The sequence below is a fragment of the Eptesicus fuscus genome, chromosome 21 (assembly GCF_027574615.1).
Source record: "Eptesicus fuscus isolate TK198812 chromosome 21, DD_ASM_mEF_20220401, whole genome shotgun sequence".
Classification (NCBI taxonomy): domain Eukaryota; kingdom Metazoa; phylum Chordata; class Mammalia; order Chiroptera; family Vespertilionidae; genus Eptesicus; species Eptesicus fuscus.
This window is the reverse complement of record NC_072493.1, coordinates 2,853,285-2,873,990: the sequence shown is the minus strand read 5'-3', so window position 1 is coordinate 2,873,990 and position 20,706 is coordinate 2,853,285. Positions and strand designations below refer to the sequence as shown.

At 40.3% G+C, this 20,706-nt stretch overlaps 1 protein-coding gene across 4 annotated transcripts in view; it reads left to right on the top strand.

Annotated features, from left to right (window-relative positions):
• Positions 1-20,706, top strand: part of RBL2 (RB transcriptional corepressor like 2) — a 55,953-nt gene that overhangs the window by 17,607 nt on the left and 17,640 nt on the right. For 2 of the 4 annotated variants that reach the window (XR_008554897.1, XM_008152336.3), the window contains exons 10-22: positions 1,353-1,462; positions 2,415-2,518; positions 5,891-6,028; positions 6,846-7,010; positions 7,690-7,801; positions 8,893-9,162; positions 9,359-9,633; positions 9,719-9,895; positions 10,617-10,688; positions 11,298-11,403; positions 11,966-12,171; positions 12,749-12,913; positions 19,191-19,362. Coding sequence is in view for 3 of the 4 variants with exons in the window: in XM_008152336.3 (XP_008150558.2) it covers positions 1,353-1,462; positions 2,415-2,518; positions 5,891-6,028; positions 6,846-7,010; positions 7,690-7,801; positions 8,893-9,162; positions 9,359-9,633; positions 9,719-9,895; positions 10,617-10,688; positions 11,298-11,403; positions 11,966-12,171; positions 12,749-12,913; positions 19,191-19,361 (2,071 nt within the window). In the remaining variant the exon portion in view is untranslated. Of the gene's footprint in view, positions 1-1,352; positions 1,463-2,414; positions 2,519-5,890; positions 6,029-6,845; positions 7,011-7,689; positions 7,802-8,892; positions 9,163-9,358; positions 9,634-9,718; positions 9,896-10,616; positions 10,689-11,297; positions 11,404-11,965; positions 12,172-12,748; positions 12,914-19,190; positions 20,652-20,706 lie in introns of those variants that run through there. The other 2 variants (XM_054710167.1, XM_054710168.1) reach the window with 2 other exon arrangements.

The following is a 20,706-nucleotide window of genomic DNA, read 5'->3' as shown; positions in this document are numbered from 1 at the left end:
CCAGCTGTTCTATCTTAAGATTTCAGGGAAGGGGGATCAGTGAAGATGGTAGTTGTCAAAGGACTTCATGGAGAGGATGGGTTGTGGGCACATTTCCGAAGGGTGGGTCCTACTGGAAAAGTTAGACAGTTACATGCATAACCAGTGTAAAAGCACTCTAACTTCTGTAAACTCTACAAAACACCCGTAGCCTGAAAAGGATGTTAGTCCTAAAAGTTTATGATTGGATGACATAGGCCTTATAGCGCCCATTTTATTTCTGGTGATATGACATAAGAAGGCCCTATGTACACATATTAGTAATTCCCCACTCATAGCTGTACTTACTAAATACGTAAGCTGACTGATTTCCCTTAACATTTTCATGAAGTCTCCTTTTTTCATAAACGTGATTGTAATTAACACCCAACAGGCTCTGTCTGTATGGCCTCTTCCTAAGTCATGTTTTTAAAATGGACCTTGTTAACCTGGAATTCAGAAATATTTCATAAACACATTTTAGAAGCCTGATTGAATCTCTGTATCTTCCAAATCTTTGTATGATCTCTGACAAGAAGTAGCCGCTTCTTTAATCTTAAATACCATCCATGGTCTTTAAATACCAGCAGGGACTAGGTAAAGCCAAAGGGCTTTGTTGTTGTAAGAAGGTACCTGTGTGTGTCCAGAAATACAATTCTGTTTGTATATCATATCCAGTAGCTGTCTCTAGCAAGATTATAAAGAAACAAAAATCGGTTATAATTTTCTAAACTTGTTTCATTTTTACAATGAATATGTATATTTATGATCAAGATAAAAACTTAGTTGTTACAAAAGCCCACATGGTGATACTCTGTATGCTTCTGCATTGGACATACATTGTCTTTCTATTAAAATAAATAAATACAAAAGGAGATAATCTTGATTTTCAGGAAAGGATGTAGAATACCAGTAATGGTGTATCTGAGTCTGTGGTCGAGATTATCTACCACTTGAGCTCTTTCTGCAGGAGTTTGAATGGGCGTTGTGTGCCCCCTAGAGGAACAGTTGAGGTCGGTTAGTTGGTCATCCGCGATTGCAGACGTGTAGGGTGGGGTCCAGTCATGGACTTCAAACAGGCACAAGTTAAGGTTGCTAAACTTACGGCAGAGAAGGTACAACTATACACAATACTTTTTTTTTCACTGAAAATGGTAATAATACCTTTGTCAAAGAAGTATGGGATCTCCTGGATCAGTTTGGCGAGTGAGTGTATAGTTTGTGTTCAAAGTATTTTATATTTACAGGTTAGTACAAATACAGAGTTGTAAACACTTTATCACTTGGTAACTCTGCAAGACCTTTAAATTAGATAATTTCTTTTTATTTTTTAGAACATGTTCTAGAGATCCAACCCAGGCTATTGCCAACAGATTGAAAGAAATGTATGAAATATATTCTCAGCATTCCCAGCCAGATGAGGATTTCAGTAATTGTGCTAAAGGTGAAGCTAAATATTGTCTTTATTGTTCTCATCTTGAAGTTTAACTACATGGAGTCCTTTCTTGGTAACTGAGTCAGAAACGTGAAGAAAAGATTTATGCTTTTAGATTGAAGGCTAGAATATGGATGTCGAATTTTATGTCAGCCCGGTGATTTCTGGGCCCTTCTCAGTAAGAGAAATTTTATTTTATTTATTTTTTGTTAATCCTCACCCAAGAATATTTTTCCCATTGCTTTTTAGAGAGTATAAGGGAGGCAGTGGAGAGAGAGAGAAACATGGATGTGAGAGAGCATCATTGAAGGCTGCCTCCTACACGCCCCACACTGGAGATCAAGCCCGCAACCTGGGCATGTGCCCTTAACCGGAATCGAACCCAAGACCCTTCTGTCCGCAGGCCATTGCTCTATCCACTGAGCCAAACCAGCTAGGGCTATTCTGATACCTTTATTATGTTGACCTTCTGGTACTTTTTTCATTTGGAAAATTTTAGTTTTCATTTGTAGACTGGATATTAAATATAGAAATATTGTGATTCTTCAGAATTTTAAAAACAAGAACAGAAGACGTAGCTGTTTTCATGCCCAGACCTGTGCTAGGTGTTTTGATGTTTTCAATTAAAACCAAGTCTGAGTGGAATAGTGAACCAACTATATGCCTCCCAGCTTAGAGCTGCTCTGCTCCAACATACCAACAGAATAAAAATGTGAATCTTCATGGGATGCTGTCATAGTTATTTATGTGAAAATTTCATTTCACAGTTTTAGAAAAGTTTTAAGTGTTACCATGAAAAAAATTAAGGAATCTTAGGGATGATTGAAATAGCAACTGTAGGAAGTGTATTGGTTTTAAATTTTATATTGTGGGCAGGGGATGGGATGGGCCCTCATTTTTCACAATATTTATTTTCTTTGCATCTGATTATTTGTGTTTTGTTTTTTTATTATTTATGCAGAAATTGCTAGCAGACACTTCCGTTTTGCAGAGATGCTTTACTATAAAGTATTAGAATCCATTATTGAGCAGGAACAAAAGAGACTGGGAGACATGGATTTATCTGTGAGTAAATATCCAATGTATTGATCAGAACAGTAAAATGTACTTTCCTGTCGGCCCTAGCCACCAAAAAAATAAAACAATTTGACACCATTATTGAACAAGAGAAATGATATGTGGCTTCGAGGGAATAAGATTGGTACCTAAGGAAACTGGCTATTATGAATAATGGTTCTGAGTTCTTTTTTTAAAATATATTAATGATTTCCGTGGAAGGGAGAGGGAGAAAGAGATAGAAACATCAATGATGAGAGAGAATGATTGATTGTCTGCCTTCTGCACGCCCCCTACTGGGGATCGAGCCCGCAACCTGGGCATGTGCCCAACCTGGGCATGTGCCCTTTACCAGAATGGAACCCGGGACCCTTCAGTCTGCAGGCCAACACTATCTACTGAGCCAAACCAGCAGGGCTGGTTCTGAGTTCTTTCACCTTCAGTCCCTCACTCAGTGTCTTGCTGCAGCAGGCCATGAATTACAACTTACAACTTCTGTGGGTAGTAAAACTAGTTAAGGGTTAAAACACTCAGACTTAATCTTTACTGAGTTTTTAAATAACGTGGGGTTTTTATCAAGCCTTCTTTCTATAGCAAGAATAAATTGAGTATTGACTCAGTAGGACTTTAATAAATATTCAGCCATTTCTCTTTGGCTAAGATAATTCTTTTTTATTGATTTTAGAGAGAGAGGAAGGGAGAGGGATAGAGAGAAATGTCAATGAGAGAGAAAAATCACATCAATCAGCTGCCTCTTGCACACCCCCTACTGGGGATCAAGCCTGCAACCTGGGCTTGTGTCCTGACAGGGAATAGAACTGGGGACCTCTTGGTTCATGGACCACACTGGTGGGGTTGGCTGAAATAATTATTTTTCCAAGATTTTACTAATCAAGAAATGTAAATTGATTTTAAACAAGTGATATTTACCTTCCATTGTATCAAAAATGTTTTAACTAATTTTTAAAATAACATTTTAAAGAAAATTACAAAATTGACCTATAATTGTTCTAATTCCTTGTACCTAGTTCCTTTCCCTTTTTTATATATAAAAATATAGCGGTAGGAATTTAAAAGACTGTTTTATGACAAATTTTTAAATTTTGAAACACATACATAAGGATTATAAAACAGCTGTAGTTTAGTGGTTGATAGTAAGTGGATACCTGTATTCTCCTAAGAAATGTATGTTTCAAAAATTTTTTATTGTAGTAAAAAGTACATAAAATATGCTATCTTAGCATTTTTCAATGCGCAATTCACTGGCATTAACCATTCACAGTGTTGTGCATCCCTTAACACTGGCCATCTTCAGAATTTTTTATCATCCCAAACTGATAGTTTATACCTATAAACAATGGCTTATCACTCACTCCTCCCTTCAGCCCCTGGTAACTTCTGTTCCTCTTTCTCTATGAATTTACCTATTTTAGGTACCTTAGATAGTCATTCAATATTTGTTCTTTTGTGTCTGGCCTATTTTACTCAGCATTATGTTTAAAAGGTTAATCCATGTTGTAGCATGTGTCAGAATCTTACTCCTTTTTAATGATGAATAATATTGTATACATACACACAACATATATGTGTATATGTTATATTTTGTTTACCCATTAATCTGTTGGTGGACATTGAGTTGTTTCTACCTTTTGGCTATTATGAATAATGCTGTTATAAACATTGGTGTACAAGTATTTATTTGAGTCTCTGCTTTCAATTCTTTTTGGTATATACTCTGGGCATCTATACTAACAAAAGGGTAATATGCTAATTAGACCGGATAGAATAGATGTCCTTCTGGACAAAGCCACGGTGGCGGGGGCCGAGGCAGAGGCAGTTAGGAGCAATCAGGCAGGCAGGCAGAGTGGTTAGGGGTGATCAGGCCGGCAGGGGAGAGAGCAGTTAGGGGTGATCAGGCAGGCAGGCAGAGGTGATTAGGGGCAATCAGGCTGGCAGGCAGAGGTGGTTGGGGCAGTCAGGCAGAGGGGTTAGGGATGATCAGGCAGGCAGGCAGAGGTGGTTAGAGGCGATCAGGCAGTCAGAGGTGGTTAGGGGCGATCAGGCAGGCAGGCAGAGGTGGTTAGGGATAATCAGGCAGGCAGGCAGAGGTGGTTAGGGACAATCAGGCAGGCAGAGGGATTAGGGGTGATAAGGCAAGCAGGCAGAGTGGTTAGGGTGATCACACAGGCAGGCAGGTGAGCGGTTAGGAGCCAGTAGTCGCGGATTGTGAGAGGGATGTCCTGGATTGGAGAGGGTGCAGGCTGGGCTGAGGGGACACCCTCCCCCCAGCCCTGTGCACAAATTTCATGCACCGGGCCTCTAGTCCTATATAATAAAAGCCTAATATGCCTAGTGTCCGGTCAGCTGTTGAGCTGATCAAAGCATAATATGTTAATGATATGCTAAGGCAGCTCAATTGCTCGTTATGACATGCACTGACACCAGGGGGCAGACAGTCAACCAGTCACTATGATGTGCACTAACCACCAGGGGGCAGATGCTCCTACTGGTAGGTTAGCTTGCTGCTGGGGTCCAGCCGATTGAGAAAGGCCGGACATGTCCTGAAGCCCTCCCATGATCCCTCCCCAGCTGGCCAACCTCCCGTGTCCCTCCCTGGCCCTGATCGTGCACAGGTAGGGTTCCTCTTGCAATCCAGGACCCCTCGAGGGATATCAGAGAGCCGGTTTTGGCCCGATCCCGCAGGCCAGGCTGAGGGACCTCACTGGTGCACAAATTCGTTCACCAGGCCTCTCGTATATTATATCTGATATCTGACTTACAAATATTTGCCCCCATTCTTTGGGTTGTCTTTTCACTTCATTGATGGTGTTTTTTGACACACAAATGTTTTAATTATAATGAAATCTAGTTTACCTATTTTTTGCTCTTGCTGCCTATGCTTTTTGTGTCTACGTAACTTTTTAGTTTTAAAAAATGTATGATTTTAAGAAATAAATAAGCAAAAAAAAGTAAATGTGAAAAGCATCTGTGATTACATCACCCTGAATAAGTACATTGACCATTTAGCCAAGTAACCTGTCCTCCTTCCAGCCATCTTTTTACGACAGTGGCCTCTGACTGTGATGCTATTGTGTAACATCTTTCCAGATCATTAGTCTTCTAAGCATCAGAGTGTATGTATATTTTAATTAGGGATGTAATTTTTTGTTATTAGCTATATTTCATAATATATAAGATTTTTGAAAGTTGCTAAAAAAATGGACTTATTTATAAAGTTAAGAAAAGTTTGTAAGAAAAGAAGCACATACTTCTCACTAATTCAGAGAATAAGACTTTTGGTATTTTTATTTAACTTGATTGGGTATAAAATGTCTTACTGGAATAGATTAATGTTTCTGAATGTTAATAACTGTTTTGCAGGGCATTCTGGAACAAGATGCATTCCACAGATCACTCTTGGCCTGCTGCCTAGAGGTTGTCACTTTTTCTTATAAGCCTCCTGGGAATTTTCCATTCATTACTGAAATATTTGAGGTGCCACTTTATCACTTTTATAAGGTATTTTCAAAAATCTGATACTAATGATAAAATTATAGATTAGACCAACTTCCTGTTGTTAGCCATCTAGTTCATTTTAATATCTAAGTACATTTACTTTTAATTACATGTTTAATAATTTCTACTCTATTTGGGGAGCAGAGAAGAAATAGAGTCCTAAGACTATAAATTCCTTTACTATACAATAAAGACCTGTGCTCGCAAGTTTAATTTTATCCCTTTCATTTCATAAAAACTTTTAGAATACTTTTATTTTATGAGCTTAAGTTTTAAAAAAAAACCAAAACAGCAAACATATCACTAGCTTATCTTATATAGCAATCTTTTTTATGGAAGTTAAATAATATTGAATGTGTCTTAGAAACAAAAATCCTCTTGACATGTTCTATAGAGGCACAGAAGAAGAGCATTGACTGGTGTTTCCTTGATATTTATTTATATCAAGAAGGAATTTATTTATTTAATTCAGCTACAGTAGTCACAACGTTTTTATAGTGGCAGAGATTGAATGTGGAGAGTTTTTAAATACAAAATTTAAAGAATAATGTTTCAATCTCAATAGATAAGACATTCTTTCATTTAAATGTTGAAATACAGCACTATAAAAAGATTTCACATAACTCATAAATGCAATTTAAATATTATTTATAAAGGCAGAAGGGGAAGAGCAGCTGTTTCAAAACAGTACTATTCTTTAAACTTACAATTTTTTATAAATTGTCTTTGTTGTGTCTATAAATGTGTAAAAAAAGTTACCCTTTTATATATATATATACACATATATATATTATTAAACCAGGCCTTTTCTTTAATTCAGGTGATAGAAGTCTTCATCCGAGCAGAAGATGGCCTTTGCAGAGAGGTGGTGAAACACCTCAATCAGATTGAAGAGCAGATCTTGGATCATCTGGCCTGGAAGCCAGAGTCTCCGCTCTGGGACAGGATCAGAGAGAATGACAACCGAGTCCCTGCCTGTGAAGAGGTTTGTGAGAGATTTTAACATCTTTCTATAAGGAAAGCACATCGGTATCTATTCTGCTCATCACCCTTCCTCCCAGGGAGCAGTTAAACTTCGTGTCTTCCTTGTGCAGGGTGAGAGGGCACAACATCCTGCATCAAATAGGAAACAAGAATCAGAAATAACTTGTGTGATTGCCCAGGTTGTCAGTGGCAGAGGAAGAATTCGGTGTTCTACCTTGATCTCTTAAGTTTCTCTACCTTAGAATGCTTGATGCTCTAATTCTCCAAATCAGTAAGGACTGTTTTTTTTTTGTTGTTGTTGTTGTTTTTATTGATTTTTTTACAGAGAGGAAGGGTGAGGTAGAGTTAGAAACATCGATCAGCTGCCTCTTGCACACCCCCTACTGGGGATGTGCCCGCAACCAAGGTACATGCCCTTGACCGGAATCGAACCTGGGACCCTTGAGTCCGCAGGCCAACGCTCTATCCACTGAGCCAAACCGGTTTCGGCTGTAAGGACTGTTGATTCATATTTAATATCTATTTACCAGGTTTTGAAATGTTTAAGCCTGCCAATGGAAAAGACAGCTAATAGATGGAATAATGGATGAGCCAAGACAGTTTAATTTTACCTTAGATGATGATTGTATTTTGAATAATGCTTTTTGAATAATGGCATTCTGTGTAAACATTCTTTATAGGTCATGCCACCTCAGAACCTGGAAAGAGCAGATGAAATTTGTATGGCTGGCTCCCCTTTGACTCCCAGAAGAGTGAGTGAAGTTCGCGCTGATACTGGAGGACTTGGAAGAAGTAAGTTTAAATATTAAGGCACAGAAATGGGGTCTAATATCTGGGGATTGACTTCCATCTAAACCTGCAAGTGAAGTTCATAGGGCATATACAGGGTGTCCCCCAAAAAATGTGTAATAGCTGATGATTCTATTACATTTTGAAAATGAACTATATTTTAATAAACACTGCCTTTATAATTATTCAGTCTGTGTAGATATTTTTTTTGGCGACACACTGTATTTTACCACAATTTTTAAAAATTGAATACCAGCCCTGTCTGGTTTGGCTCAGTGGATAAAGCGTCAGCCTGCAGACTGAAGGGGCCCAGGTTTGATTCCTGGCAAGGGCACATGCCCGGGTTACAGGCTTCATCCTCAGTAAGGGGACATGCAGGAGGCAGCCGATCAGTGAATGTCATCATTGATGTTTCTATCTCTCTCTCCCTCTCCCTTCCTCTCTGATACCAATAAAAAATATTTTTTTAAAAAGCTAAAAAAAAAAATTGAATACCAAAAACCATTGAATTACACAATTTTAAATCGGTGAAACGTTGAGAATTATCTCTCAATAGAATTGTTTTTAAAAATTGAACTAAGCTTAATTGAATCAAAAACATGCATGTCCATTCTTTCTAAAGGACATTATTGAGGTTTAGTAATTTCCTATATTTGGGCAAAGTTGAGGATTCATAAAACGGGGGTAAAAATGCTTCCAGATGGTACCATGGGAATATCAAGTCCCTTATCAAATGGTGGGTTTATGGTAAAATCACATTTTACATGAGCGTTAGGTAGAAATTCAATATGGTTAAAAATATCGTGGAAAAATAGAATAATTCCTTAAATTGCCTCTCACTCATCGAGGCCCTGAAGTAATGGAGGGCAAAGCCTAGTTTGATTTAGCAGAAGGTGGGTGAAGAAGGGAGTCCTGAGAGACAAATAGAGAAAAACCTTTCTTTAAATTTTGCTCATAATAGTGTTCAGTTGAATTATGATTATGATGTGACTCCTGTAATTTTTGTTGGCTTTTAAATTAGTTTTTCGCACTAGTAACAGCTTGGATGGGTCCTCTTCTCCCTGAGTTAAGTGGTTTGATTTTTTTGACCCTAGGCATCACCTCGCCAACCACATTGTATGACAGGTACAGCTCCCCAGCCGCCAGCTCCACCCGAAGGCGGCTCTTTGTCGAGAACGACAGCCCCTCTGACAGAGGAGCACCAGGGCGCGCGCCCCCACAGCCCCTGGTCAGTGCTGTCCCCGTGCAGAATGTGACTGGGGAGGCGGTTCCTGTCACACCAGTTCCTGGACAGACTTTGGTCCCCATGGCAACAGCCACCGTCACAGCCAACAATGGACAAACTGTGACCATTCCTGTACAAGGTAAGGCAGGCCGAGTTGGATACCGAGTTCTTTGTCTGTGGCGTTCATTGGAAAGTTACTGAGATTTGGCTGGAATGATGACGAGATAAGCATTTAGAGGGAGGGGGTTAGGAGGGGGAGGAATTGGAAACCCTGCCTGGGGAACCTTGTATTATCAGCATTTCCTTTGTGCTTTTTTCTTTGTAACCAACTATAGGTATTGCCAATGAAAATGGAGGGATAACCTTCTTCCCGGTCCAAGTCAATGTTGGGGGGCAGGCACAAGCCATGACGGGCTCCATGCAGCCCCTCAGTGCCCAGGCCCTGGCTGGGAATTTGAGCTCTCAACAGGTGCCAGGAACCACCTTGCAAGTCCCGGGTCAGGTGGCCCTTCAGCAGCTCTCCCCGGGTGGACAGAAGCAAGGCGCCCCCTTACCCAGCGGCGGCAGCAGGCCCAGGAAGACCAGCTCTTTATCGCTGTTCTTTAGAAAGGTAACTTTTCATGTCCTCTGACTGGTCACGAGTTTGGGGAATGTGTTAGATCAACAGGTTTTGAGATGTTTTTTTTATCTACCAGGTTTACCACTTAGCAGGTGTCCGCCTTCGGGATCTTTGTGCTAAGCTGGATATTTCCGATGAACTAAGGAAAAAAATCTGGACCTGCTTTGAATTCTCCATAATTCAGTGTCCTGAACTTATGATGGACAGACATCTGGACCAGTTGTTAATGTGTGCCATTTATGTGATGGCAAAAGTGAGTACTTTGGATTATAAAAGGAAAAAGATGATACTTCCCTACTCGCAGAAAAATTTTTTTCTTTATCCTCACCTGAGGATTTTTTCCATTGATTTTTTGAGAGAGGAAGGGATATATATATAGAGAGAGAGACACACACACGCATCAGTTGGTTGTCTCCCATACTCACCCTGACTGGGGCTGGATGTCGAACCCACAACCTTCGGTGTGCAGGGTGGCACTCTAACCACTGAGCACACTGGCCAGGACATCTGTGATTATATATTCATTTTAATTTTTGAAAGATAACTGTTAGATACTGGATTCTTTAGATTTTTTTACTTTGAGCACTTTTAATTACTGGATTCTTTAGATTTTTTTACTTTGAGCACTTTTAATATGTTGTTGACTGCCTCTTTGCCTGCATAGTTTCTGAGTAGAAGTTGTCTTATCATTTTACTGGGGTTCTGTAGTAAGTGAAATGCTATTTTTTCCCTCTCAGGAAATGTTATGCCAAGTCTTGGTTTAGGTACCATTTACCACCTCTATTGTTGCTGAATTTAAATTTTCTTTCATAGATATTTCTTCATTTGTTGTGTGCCTTAGGACCATGTCCAGATTTTAAGTGACCTAATTTTAATATAATTTTCACCAGTTTCACTGGGGAGCAAGTGTATAGTGCTCACAGTATGTTGCTGGAAGTACATCGCTCTCACAAAATACTCTTATTCTTTTCCAGGTCACCAAAGAGGACAAGTCCTTCCAGAACATTATGCGTTGTTACAGGACTCAGCCACAGGCCCGGAGCCAGGTAATTATTCCTCTTAGGGCTGACGACAAAGCTTCACGTCTTTGAGAAACACAAAAAGTCAACCAGAGTTGCTTCTGTAGCCTTTTCCCCAGACTTTAAAGGAAGTCTTTAGTTCAATTCTCTTTTCTCCAAAAGGTAATGATATGAAATAACCGAAGTCTTCATTTATCTAATCACAGGAAAGATGTAAAGGAGGAAGTTGTTTGGTTTCTGTGCCACCTTTCAGTCTGATTTAGGAAACATGGTACATTTAACCAAGACAACATCTAATAAAGTTTTAAGACTCGTTTTACCTTTAATATTACTCATCTGTCTTAAAGAGGCAGGCGTGTGTGACATCTGTGTTTGGCTTAGAATGACTTGGCTTCATGGTGGGTCCTGTTACTGCTCTGTCGCATTGTGGGCTGTACTTGGAATTTCAAGGAGCAGGCCCGGGTGTCCACCTGGATCTGTTTCATGGACATATGACCTTGGCTCCATTGATTAACTTCCCCTGAGGAGGAGAACTGTTATTTCATAGGATTGTGAGAATTAAATAACATGTCAAGGTCATGTACTTGGCTGTATTCCATAAATCATTTTTGTCCCCTTCTCATGGTCTCCCTAAAGGTGTATAGAAGTGTTTTGATAAAAGGGAGAAGGAAAAGAAGAAATTCTGGCAGCAGTGAAAGCAGAAGCCATCAGAATTCTCCAACAGAACTAAACAAAGACAGAAGTAAGTGGGATCTCTGTGAACACGTACAAAATACAATTAATTTTAGGCCTAGAAGATTGACGATTACTAAATGAAATTACTTCTAAGGAAACTATGAAACTATATTATTGGGAAAGGATTTGTTGGAACAAGAAATGATTCTAAATTTAGTGGCGACGTTGTTTGTCCTTTATCCCATAGTTTTGAGGCACATTGTGCAAAACATTTTTCTCCGGGGGATCAGGCAGGAATTTGCTGGCCTGTGTCTCAGGGAGGTCTGGCATGCCGGCTGAAACCGTGCTGTGGAAACACCCTCCCTAATTGTTTGCACCACTTAATGCAGGGGCAGGTTCTGGAGACTTGGGGAAACTTACCAGTGACACTTTCTCATTGTGCCCTTCCACATTTATGGCCTGGGGGGAACATTAGTACTTAATGTCTTCCTGCACTTTGCTCCCTGATAAGAAGAATTAATGCCCATTTACTTTCATTACACAAGGATAGCTGGTAGCTGTTTTTAAAAAGAAAATTCAGTAGGATGAAGGCAGTCTGTCTGTGTAACCCCTTGCTCTACCTGCCACAGCCAGTAGAGACTCCAGTCCTGTCATGCGGTCCAGCAGCACCTTGCCTGTCCCACAGCCCAGCAGCGCCCCTCCTACACCCACCCGCCTCACAGGTGCCCACAGTGACCTGGAGGAGGAGGAGAGGGGAGACCTCATCCAGTTCTACAACAACGTCTACGTCAAACAAATTAAAACATTTGCCTTGAAGTACTCACAGGCCAACATGGTAGGTTTGACAGCGATTATTTCGTAGTTTGTTTTCACTTTTGAGGTGTGAAGAATCACTTCGTTTGAGCAGTTCCATATGTAAACTGGTTTTGTTAATAATTCTCTTAAGTCAAAGGGAGGAAGTCTAACAGAAAAGTGTGACTCATACAGTTTACAGTGTTGTGTCGCGTTAAACAAGAGGAGAAGGGATTTGGCTTCCCTACGGAGTACAGCCACACTAGGGCACGCATGGGCTCCCGGCGTCCGGAACTGAGCAGCTGTGGCAGCCTTGCTAGTTGGTTAGCTTCCCCCAGGCCTCTTGTTTCCTCCTCTATAAAACGGGTATGCGTGTCCCTAGCTGCTGAGGTCGGGGTGGGATTGAGTGACAATGCACTACAAGTGTGCTTAAAACGGCCTGGCACAAGCAAGCCCTTACATGTTTGCTGTTTGTATGGTTTTCTTTAGGTTTATTAGTTGGTGTCATTCCTAAAGCTAATGGTTTATTCTTTTCACTCTTATAACAAAAATAACCCCTTTCAAAAAAGACCTGGTTAGAAATTTTGCTTGGCTTAGAAATGCTTTTTTATTTTTAACAGACGGACGCCCCTCCGCTGTCCCCCTACCCATTTGTAAGAGCAGGCTCCCCTCGCCGCGTGCAGCTGTCTCAGAACCATCCCGTCTACATTTCCCCGCATAAACACGAAATCGTGCTTTCTCCTCGAGAAAAGATTTTCTACTACTTCAGCAACAGTCCTTCAAAGGTGAGCCTGGCATCACTCGGCTTTTCTACCCACAACATGCTTAGGAGTCTAGAAACGATGGATGGGAGCTTCCAGGGAAAAGTGAACAGTTAGGTCCCAGTGGAGCAAAAACCAGGGGTTTGGGGGGAGAATTTCAGAGTTGGAAATCACATTAAGGGACTTGGATTTATTTTCATTCTTTCCTTTTCCTATTTGTGCATTTTTAACATTCTACTGTAAATCTGGGATTTTGTGTTTTTTTATTCCATCTGTAAAATTTTTAAATTCCAAATTTTTTTAGGGAAAGAAAATTGGTTTCTCTAAACTGATGGCCGAGTACCTGTTTGTGTGACAGGCAGGGTCTCTGTCCCCCGTATTGTCTCTGTCTAGGGGAGAGTGGACATGCTGCACCGTGCAGTGTGCTGGTCACATAGCATGGATTTGTGAGCCGCATCAGCCTGTCTGGGGCGGGAGCTTGCGTCAGGCCTAGTGGTGAAAGTCAGCAGGCTGCTGAGTGTGCAAGGCAAGGTGCTCAGGAAGCAGCAGCCACTGGGAGTCATGCTGGGTGAGGAGTGCAGCTGGGCCCTAAAGGCCTGATGTGATGTTTGTATTTATAAAGATTGCACTCTTAAAAATTAAATAGGATGAGAAATGGCAGATGTGGGAGGGTCCTGTTATAGAGTGAAGAAAACTAAACAGACATGACCACCACACGCAGTGGGTCCTACATAGGAAAATTCGCTGTAAAGCACATTTTTGGGACAAGTGGAAAAACTTAATGTGGACTTGAATGTTGATATTTACCTTTAAGGTTTCTGTTAAATTTCTTTGGTTTCGATGGGGATACTGGATTATGTAGCAGAATATGCTTGAGGTAGTCAGAGGTGCCCTGTTCCAGTGTAACTTACTTTCAACTGGTTCGACTATAAGAGATTATAGAGAACAAATGAGGTAAGTGTTGATCGATAATGGGTACTCAGTGTACTATTCTTCAACTTCTCTGTAAGATTGAAATCTTTAAAAATAAAAAGTTGGGGAAATAAGTAAAAAAAATGTTCGGAAAAACTTCCATAAATAGCAGCAAAGTAACACATAGCTTGGGAATAAATGTATCAAATTATTTAACCTGAATTAGAGATTTTTAAAAATTGGAATTATATTAATGTTTCTGAATAGGAAGACCAAATATGAAAAAGATTTATAATTTCCTCCATTTCATAGGTTTAATCTAATGCTAATAATATTCACAGTACCATAGTGAAAGCTGGGAACAAAAATGGCAATAGCCCCCAAAAAACAATTGGAGTTAGATGAAATTACACTGACATTTCCTCTATTAGATTTTCATCTTATAACTATAACCACATTAATCCATTTGGAATTTAAGAATTAAATGGGGGGGGGGGGATCAGAATACTCATTTCAAAAGGAGGCCCCAAAAAAGGGAAAGACATATGGAAAAATAGAAATTAAATGTAAATGGTCTAAGAATACCAAATAAAAGGCAGAAATTGTAATACTGGGTGAAAAAGCAAGACCCAACTATTTATTGCTTATATGTGACACTCTTTAAAGACGAAGCTAGTTTAAAGGCTTATAACCCAAAACTCCCATTAACTGATAAATAAAATGTAGATCCATACGATGGAACATTACTCCAATAAACAAGTACTGACACAGGCTACAACATGGGTGGAACTTGGACATCCAGCTCAGGGCAGAAACCAGTCCCAAGAGGATACACCTGTATGATCCCCTTATGTGGAATGTCCAGAGGGCAGACTCACAGAAGCAGATTAGTGAGTGCTGGGGAAGTGGAAGGCAGAGTTTCTTTCTGAGCTGACGATAGAGGGAGGATCGTACAGCTCCAAAAACATCTGAAAGCCATGGACTGTACCCTTCAAATAGGTGAATTATATATCCTATATAATAAAAGGATAATATGCAAATTGTCCCCTCAACCAGGAGTTCGACCAGCAGGCAGGCCGGCCAACTGCCCATGTCCCCTCCCCCTGGCCAGGCTGGCCGGACCCCACCCATGCACGAATTCATGCACCGGGCCTCTAATATTTATATATACACACACACACACACAGAGTGACCAGATTATTATGCGTTCAGAGATCATAATAATCTGGCCACTAAGTGTATGGTATGTGAGCTCTATCCCTATAAAGCTGTTTGTTTTTTTAAGTAAAAGGATAGAAAAAATTCTGTTAACACTAATAAAAAGAAAGCTTGGATTGCTCTATTAATATCCCAAGAGCAAAGAATATTATCAGTGATAAGAAGGTCATTTCCTAATGATAGGACATACAATCCTAAATAGAAAAAAAGAAAAAGTAGAGAAAATCAGTAAGGATATTCAGGATTCGTTAATGTTGTTGACTAACTGGTGTTGATAGAACAACATTCCAGCGGCACCAAGTATACATGGGACATTTACCAAGATTGAACACATTCTGGACCACAAAACAAGTCTCAATAAATTGTAAAGGAGTCAGACAGTGTATTTTCTCTGGAAAATCCCCAAATTTTTGTAAACTAAATTGTGTATTTCTGAGTCAATATATCAAAATTTGTGAAATGCAGCAAAAGCAGTGCTAAGAGGAAAAACTATAGTTCTAAATACCTATCTAGAAAGAAAAACGGTCCTAAGTTAGTGACTAAGCAACTTGAGAAAGAGCAGGAATCAGTGAAATAACTGAAAGTAGAGAAAATAAAGGCCATTAAAAGTTAAAGGTTTTGGTTTGTTTTTTTGAAAAGATAAAGATACATCTCTGTATAGTCTAAGCGGGAAGGATAAAAAACAACTTTGTGCCAATAAATATGATAATACAGATGAAATGAACTAATTCCCTGAAAGACAAACTTCCAGTACACTAAAAGAGAAGTAGTTTTACTAGCCCTATCCAACACTCATTCATGATAAAACTCTCAGGGGCTTTCCTCAACCAGATAAAGAATATATATATATTTAAAGTCTACAGCTAACCTCATACTTAATAGTGAAAGACTGGGTGCGTTCCCTCTAAGATCAGGAAGAAGGCAAGGATATCTGCTCTTACCACTCCTATTCAACATTGTAACTGTAGGTCCTGTCAGATACAATAAGGCAAGACAGAGAAGACACACACGATGGAAAAGGAAGGAAACGGTCCCCATTTAGAACATAGTTTTCTACCTAGAAAAATCATAATCTACAAAAAGTTACTGGAACTAATGAGATTAGAAAAGTTCCATAATTAACATACAAAAATCAAATATATTTATATATACCAGCGAGTAAGTAGAAGTAAAAATTTTAAATACTATACACAGCATTAAAAAATTAACACTTACAATTAAGCCTGACAAAAGATGTGCAAGATTTGTATCCTGAAAACTACAGAATCTTGGTGAGAGAAGTTCAAGATTGAGAAAATGGATATATATCATATCCAGGAATTGGAAAAATCAAGGTCTGTTTTCTCCCATTTGATCTATAAATTCAACCCAATTCCTGTCAAAAAAGGTAGTGTGGTACTGGTGAAACTATAGAGTAATAGATCAATAGAACAGAATCCAGAAATAGACCACACATACAGGTGGGGCAAATGTAGGTTTACAGTTGTGAGGATGCAGTTGATGCTTATTATTTATTGTATTATTTTCCATACTAGAGGCCCAGTGCATGATTAAATCATGCACGTGTAGGGTCCCCTAGGCCTAACCTGCCATCCAGGCCGTATCCACTGCCCCACAAAGCTTAGCACGCTCCGCGGACACTGCTAGCAGCCTGCTCCCCGCTCTTGATGGCAGGTGGTCCGCTGGTGCTGGAGCAGACACACAGCTCCCCGCTTTCGATCGCTGGGGAGCTGGGTGTCTGTCCGCTGGTGCACCAGGCCTTTCAAAAGCCTCCAGCGGAGGCTTTTTGCCTGGTGCCGGAGCGGACACCCGGCTCCCCGCTTTTGATGGTCCGCAGCGGGACGTGGGCTCGCTGCCCCAGAGGCCCCTTCTGTGCTGCAGCACAGCCATGGCGCAGACGCTGAGCTCACGCTGCTGCTGGCAACGCGAGCTCAGCATCCCGCCGGCCCAATCGGTCACCTCGACCACCCCGAGTCCCGCCCCCCCCGCGCCTCCTGGCCAATCATGGCCATAGCGAAGGTACAGGCAATTTGCATATTTGTCTATTATTAGGTAGGATGACCAACTGTAAACCTCTTTTGCCCCACCCTGTATATGGCCAACTAATTTTCAACAAAGGTGCAAAAGCAATTCAGTGGAGAAAGGAGAGCCTTTTCAACAGTTGGTGCTGAAACAATTGGATACCTATATACAAAAATAGTAAAGTTGCACACAGACTGTACCATATACAAAACATTAACTCAAAATGAACCACAGAAGCAAATCTTTGTGAACATGGGTTTAGATACAGCATCAATAGCACAACCTATAAAAGAGTGACACATTAGATGATCAAAATTAAGATAGAAAAGCCACAGACTGGAAGAAAATTTTACAGATCTCATAGCTGATAAAGGATTTGTATCTACAGTACGTAAAGGATTATAAAAACTCAAAAGGAAAACCAAATTTAAAAATGGGCAAAAGATTTTAACACTTCATCTATTATGTGCCTATGAAGATGGCTAAAATCTTAGACAATGACAACAAACGCTGGCAATGTTGTAGAGCGATGGGAGCTTATATTGCTGGTCAGACTACAGAATGGTGTAGCAGAGCCGTTATACCTGAAACGTAGAGTTAAATATACCTTTACCAAATAACCAGTAATCTCACTCCTAGGTATTACCCAAGTGGAATGAAAACTTAGGTTCATGCCAAAACATGCTCATGAATGTTATGACTTTATTCCTGTTTGCCAGAAAGGAGAAAACCCAGTGTCCTCCAGCTGGTTAATGGATAAACCAGCCTGGGTAGACCCAGCAGAGGACTACTTTGCAATAAAAAGCACTGATATGCTTAGCAACGAAAATGAACCTCAAGGGCATTTAATGCTTAAGTGCAAGTCACTAGACTGATCAGGCCATTTCCTGTGTGATTCCATGTCTAGGGCACTGGAAAAGCACAAACTCAGGGACAGTGACCATTAGTGACTGCCTTGGGGTGGGGTAGCTGGGACAACGAGGGAATTTCCTGGAGTGAAGGAACTGCTTTATATCTTTACCAGGGTGAATTTTAGGTTAAGCATCAGAGTTGTGACTTGCAATCCTGCTTGTACATGATCACCACCTGGGGAGGTGTCACAAAAAACTGTAGCACAGAATTGGGAGTTTCTCCAATAAAAGAAAGCAGTATTAGACTGTTGGTTGGAGAAATACTTGTCATCATGACTTACTAGGTGAGAACTGAGATCAAGGAAGAATATTACCAAGTGACATCAAGTAAGATGACTTTCATGAGTGACGCTGGTCAGGGCAGTTGCAGCCTGTTGGTACAGCTTATTGAACCATCCGCATGGTAGCATTGCTTACAGCACTAAACAACGGGAGGAGTAACACGTCAAGGGGATTAAACCACGCCACAGACATACTGGAGAGTACTGCATGCCGTGAGGGTGATCCATACAGACGGACACGGAAGATCTAAGCCCGTTTCCTCTAGAAGTGCTTGTGACATAGTGCTCAGGAAACAAGGGCAAGGAAGTAGCACATGAAAAACCCTTGAACCAAACACGACCAGAAAAGAGGTGATAAGTGCACCTCCGGGGCTTTGGAGGAACGTCACGCTGAGGCACTGAGAACAGCTCTGGTCTCCAGCACCAGGCAGTGTTTTCTCAGGAGACATTCCTCAGAATTTGCCCGACTTTTCTCAATTTTCCAAGGATATATAATAAGTAACTATGACATTCCAGATCATACCAAAATTACTTAGAGTAATTAAGGCTTACAGAGTAATTAAGAGCATTAAAGCTTACTTCTCTTGTGAAATTCCAATTGAAAATGGCTGCTAGACTTAAAAAAAAATCGGCACAATATTGTACAAAATCATGCTATTTTTAAAGAAGAATGGGGATGTATGGAGTTAAGGCATTAGCAATGTGATGATCTATAACTACCGTAGAAAGCAATCACAGATTTGTCAGCTTACATTTTTCCTTTCCACCTGCGAAGCTTGTGGAAAGGAAAAGGGTTTCACCTCCTCCTCTGCCCAGTCATTGGCTCAGCCAGCAAGAGGTGACATGGGCAGGCTGGGTAGCTCAGTAGTTCTTTTCTCCATGGAGATGTTCAAACTCTTCAAAGTAAACCACTTATTTGAGGTTCTTAGTTGTTATATCTGTTTTCCCTCGCTCTAGAGACTAAGAGAAATTAACAGTATGATACGGACAGGAGAAACTCCAACCAAAAAGAGAGGGATTCTTTTGGAAGATGGAAGTGAATCACCAGCCAAAAGAATTTGCCCAGAAAATCATACCGCCTTATTACGCCGTCTCCAAGATGTAGCTAATGACCGAGGTTCCCACTGAGGTTAGTCTGTTGTATTGAAACTCCTTTCACAAACTGTTTAACAGCATCATTTAATGCATGCTAGATTATGGGGCTCTTTTCCTTAATCTTTCCAATATCCTTGTTTTTACTCATCCCATCTGCCTTTTTTCCTACCACTCAGTGCTTGCCATCAAGGCTGCTTAGAATCCAGTTTGGGATTTGTTAACTCTTTGGCACAGCTTTTACAGGTATTGTAGAGAACAAAGCATGCTGAAACGTGTGCGGTCTCTGCTGGCCCGCCCAGCACAGGGCTGTTTCAGTCCCTTCTACCTACCTGTTTGTGGTCTGCTCTGGCGCTCATGAAAAGCAACACAGAAACTAGGTACTCTGTCCTAAAACACTTGGTAGGAGTTGGGAGAACTTTGCATTTTAGAAACACCAGGGAGAGGGCCCAGACTCAGATGGCCCGCGTCTCCCGGTCCGTGTAGCCTTCCCTCCCGTAGGTGCGGTGCAGTGTGGCAGGTGCTTGCGTGTTTGGTGTGTGGTGTGTGTGAGTTGTGTAAGAAGTGGCACTTTTGGGCTGTAAAAAGCATGACTTCGTAACCTAGGTTTTGCTGTATATTGTGATGGCACTTTCTACAATGTGAACTTTATTAAGTACAAAACTGCTAGGATAAACACTCAACATCCTCTTTGATGCTTTTGTACATTTTTAGAACTGTTAAAGCCCCACTAGCCACTTTTGGGGCACATATTTTAAATTTTCCAGGTTCCTCTCCCCCCCCCCCCCCCCCCCATTAATAGGGATCAGCTGGCTAAGTGAAGATTTTTAAATCAAGTTGAATTAAGGGAATTAATATGAAAAATTATGGCCTCTTCCTTTAGGAGGTAGTTATCCAAAAGACATGTGTCTAATAAGGTGATGCATTTTAAAGTATCTTTGGGTATGTTCCTGGCAGTTTAAAAAAAGAGTTTAGGTTTTCATTGAGTACACAGTACCAGTCATACAAATTAGAAAAGGTTATTTAACAGGTATTGAAGTATCTATATATAACTTTATTAATCAGTATTGTTCCAGCAGTTTTTAAGTCGAATGAATAATATTAGGGAGAAAATTCAATTGTAAATTGAATCAGTATAAACAAAGTTACTAGGTAACTTCATATTGCTCTGAAAGAAATATGGAACTTATTACACTGTTCAGTTAGAATAGTGTTCTGCAAAAATATTTATAAAACCTCTCCAGATACTTACTGCTACTGTAATTTTATATGAAAATAAGTGTATTTTTCAATAAAGCATTTATAAATTAATCTTTGTTCAGTTATACTGAGAAAAGGGTATTTAGTTTCCTGTATAAATGACAAAGAACCATCATTTATT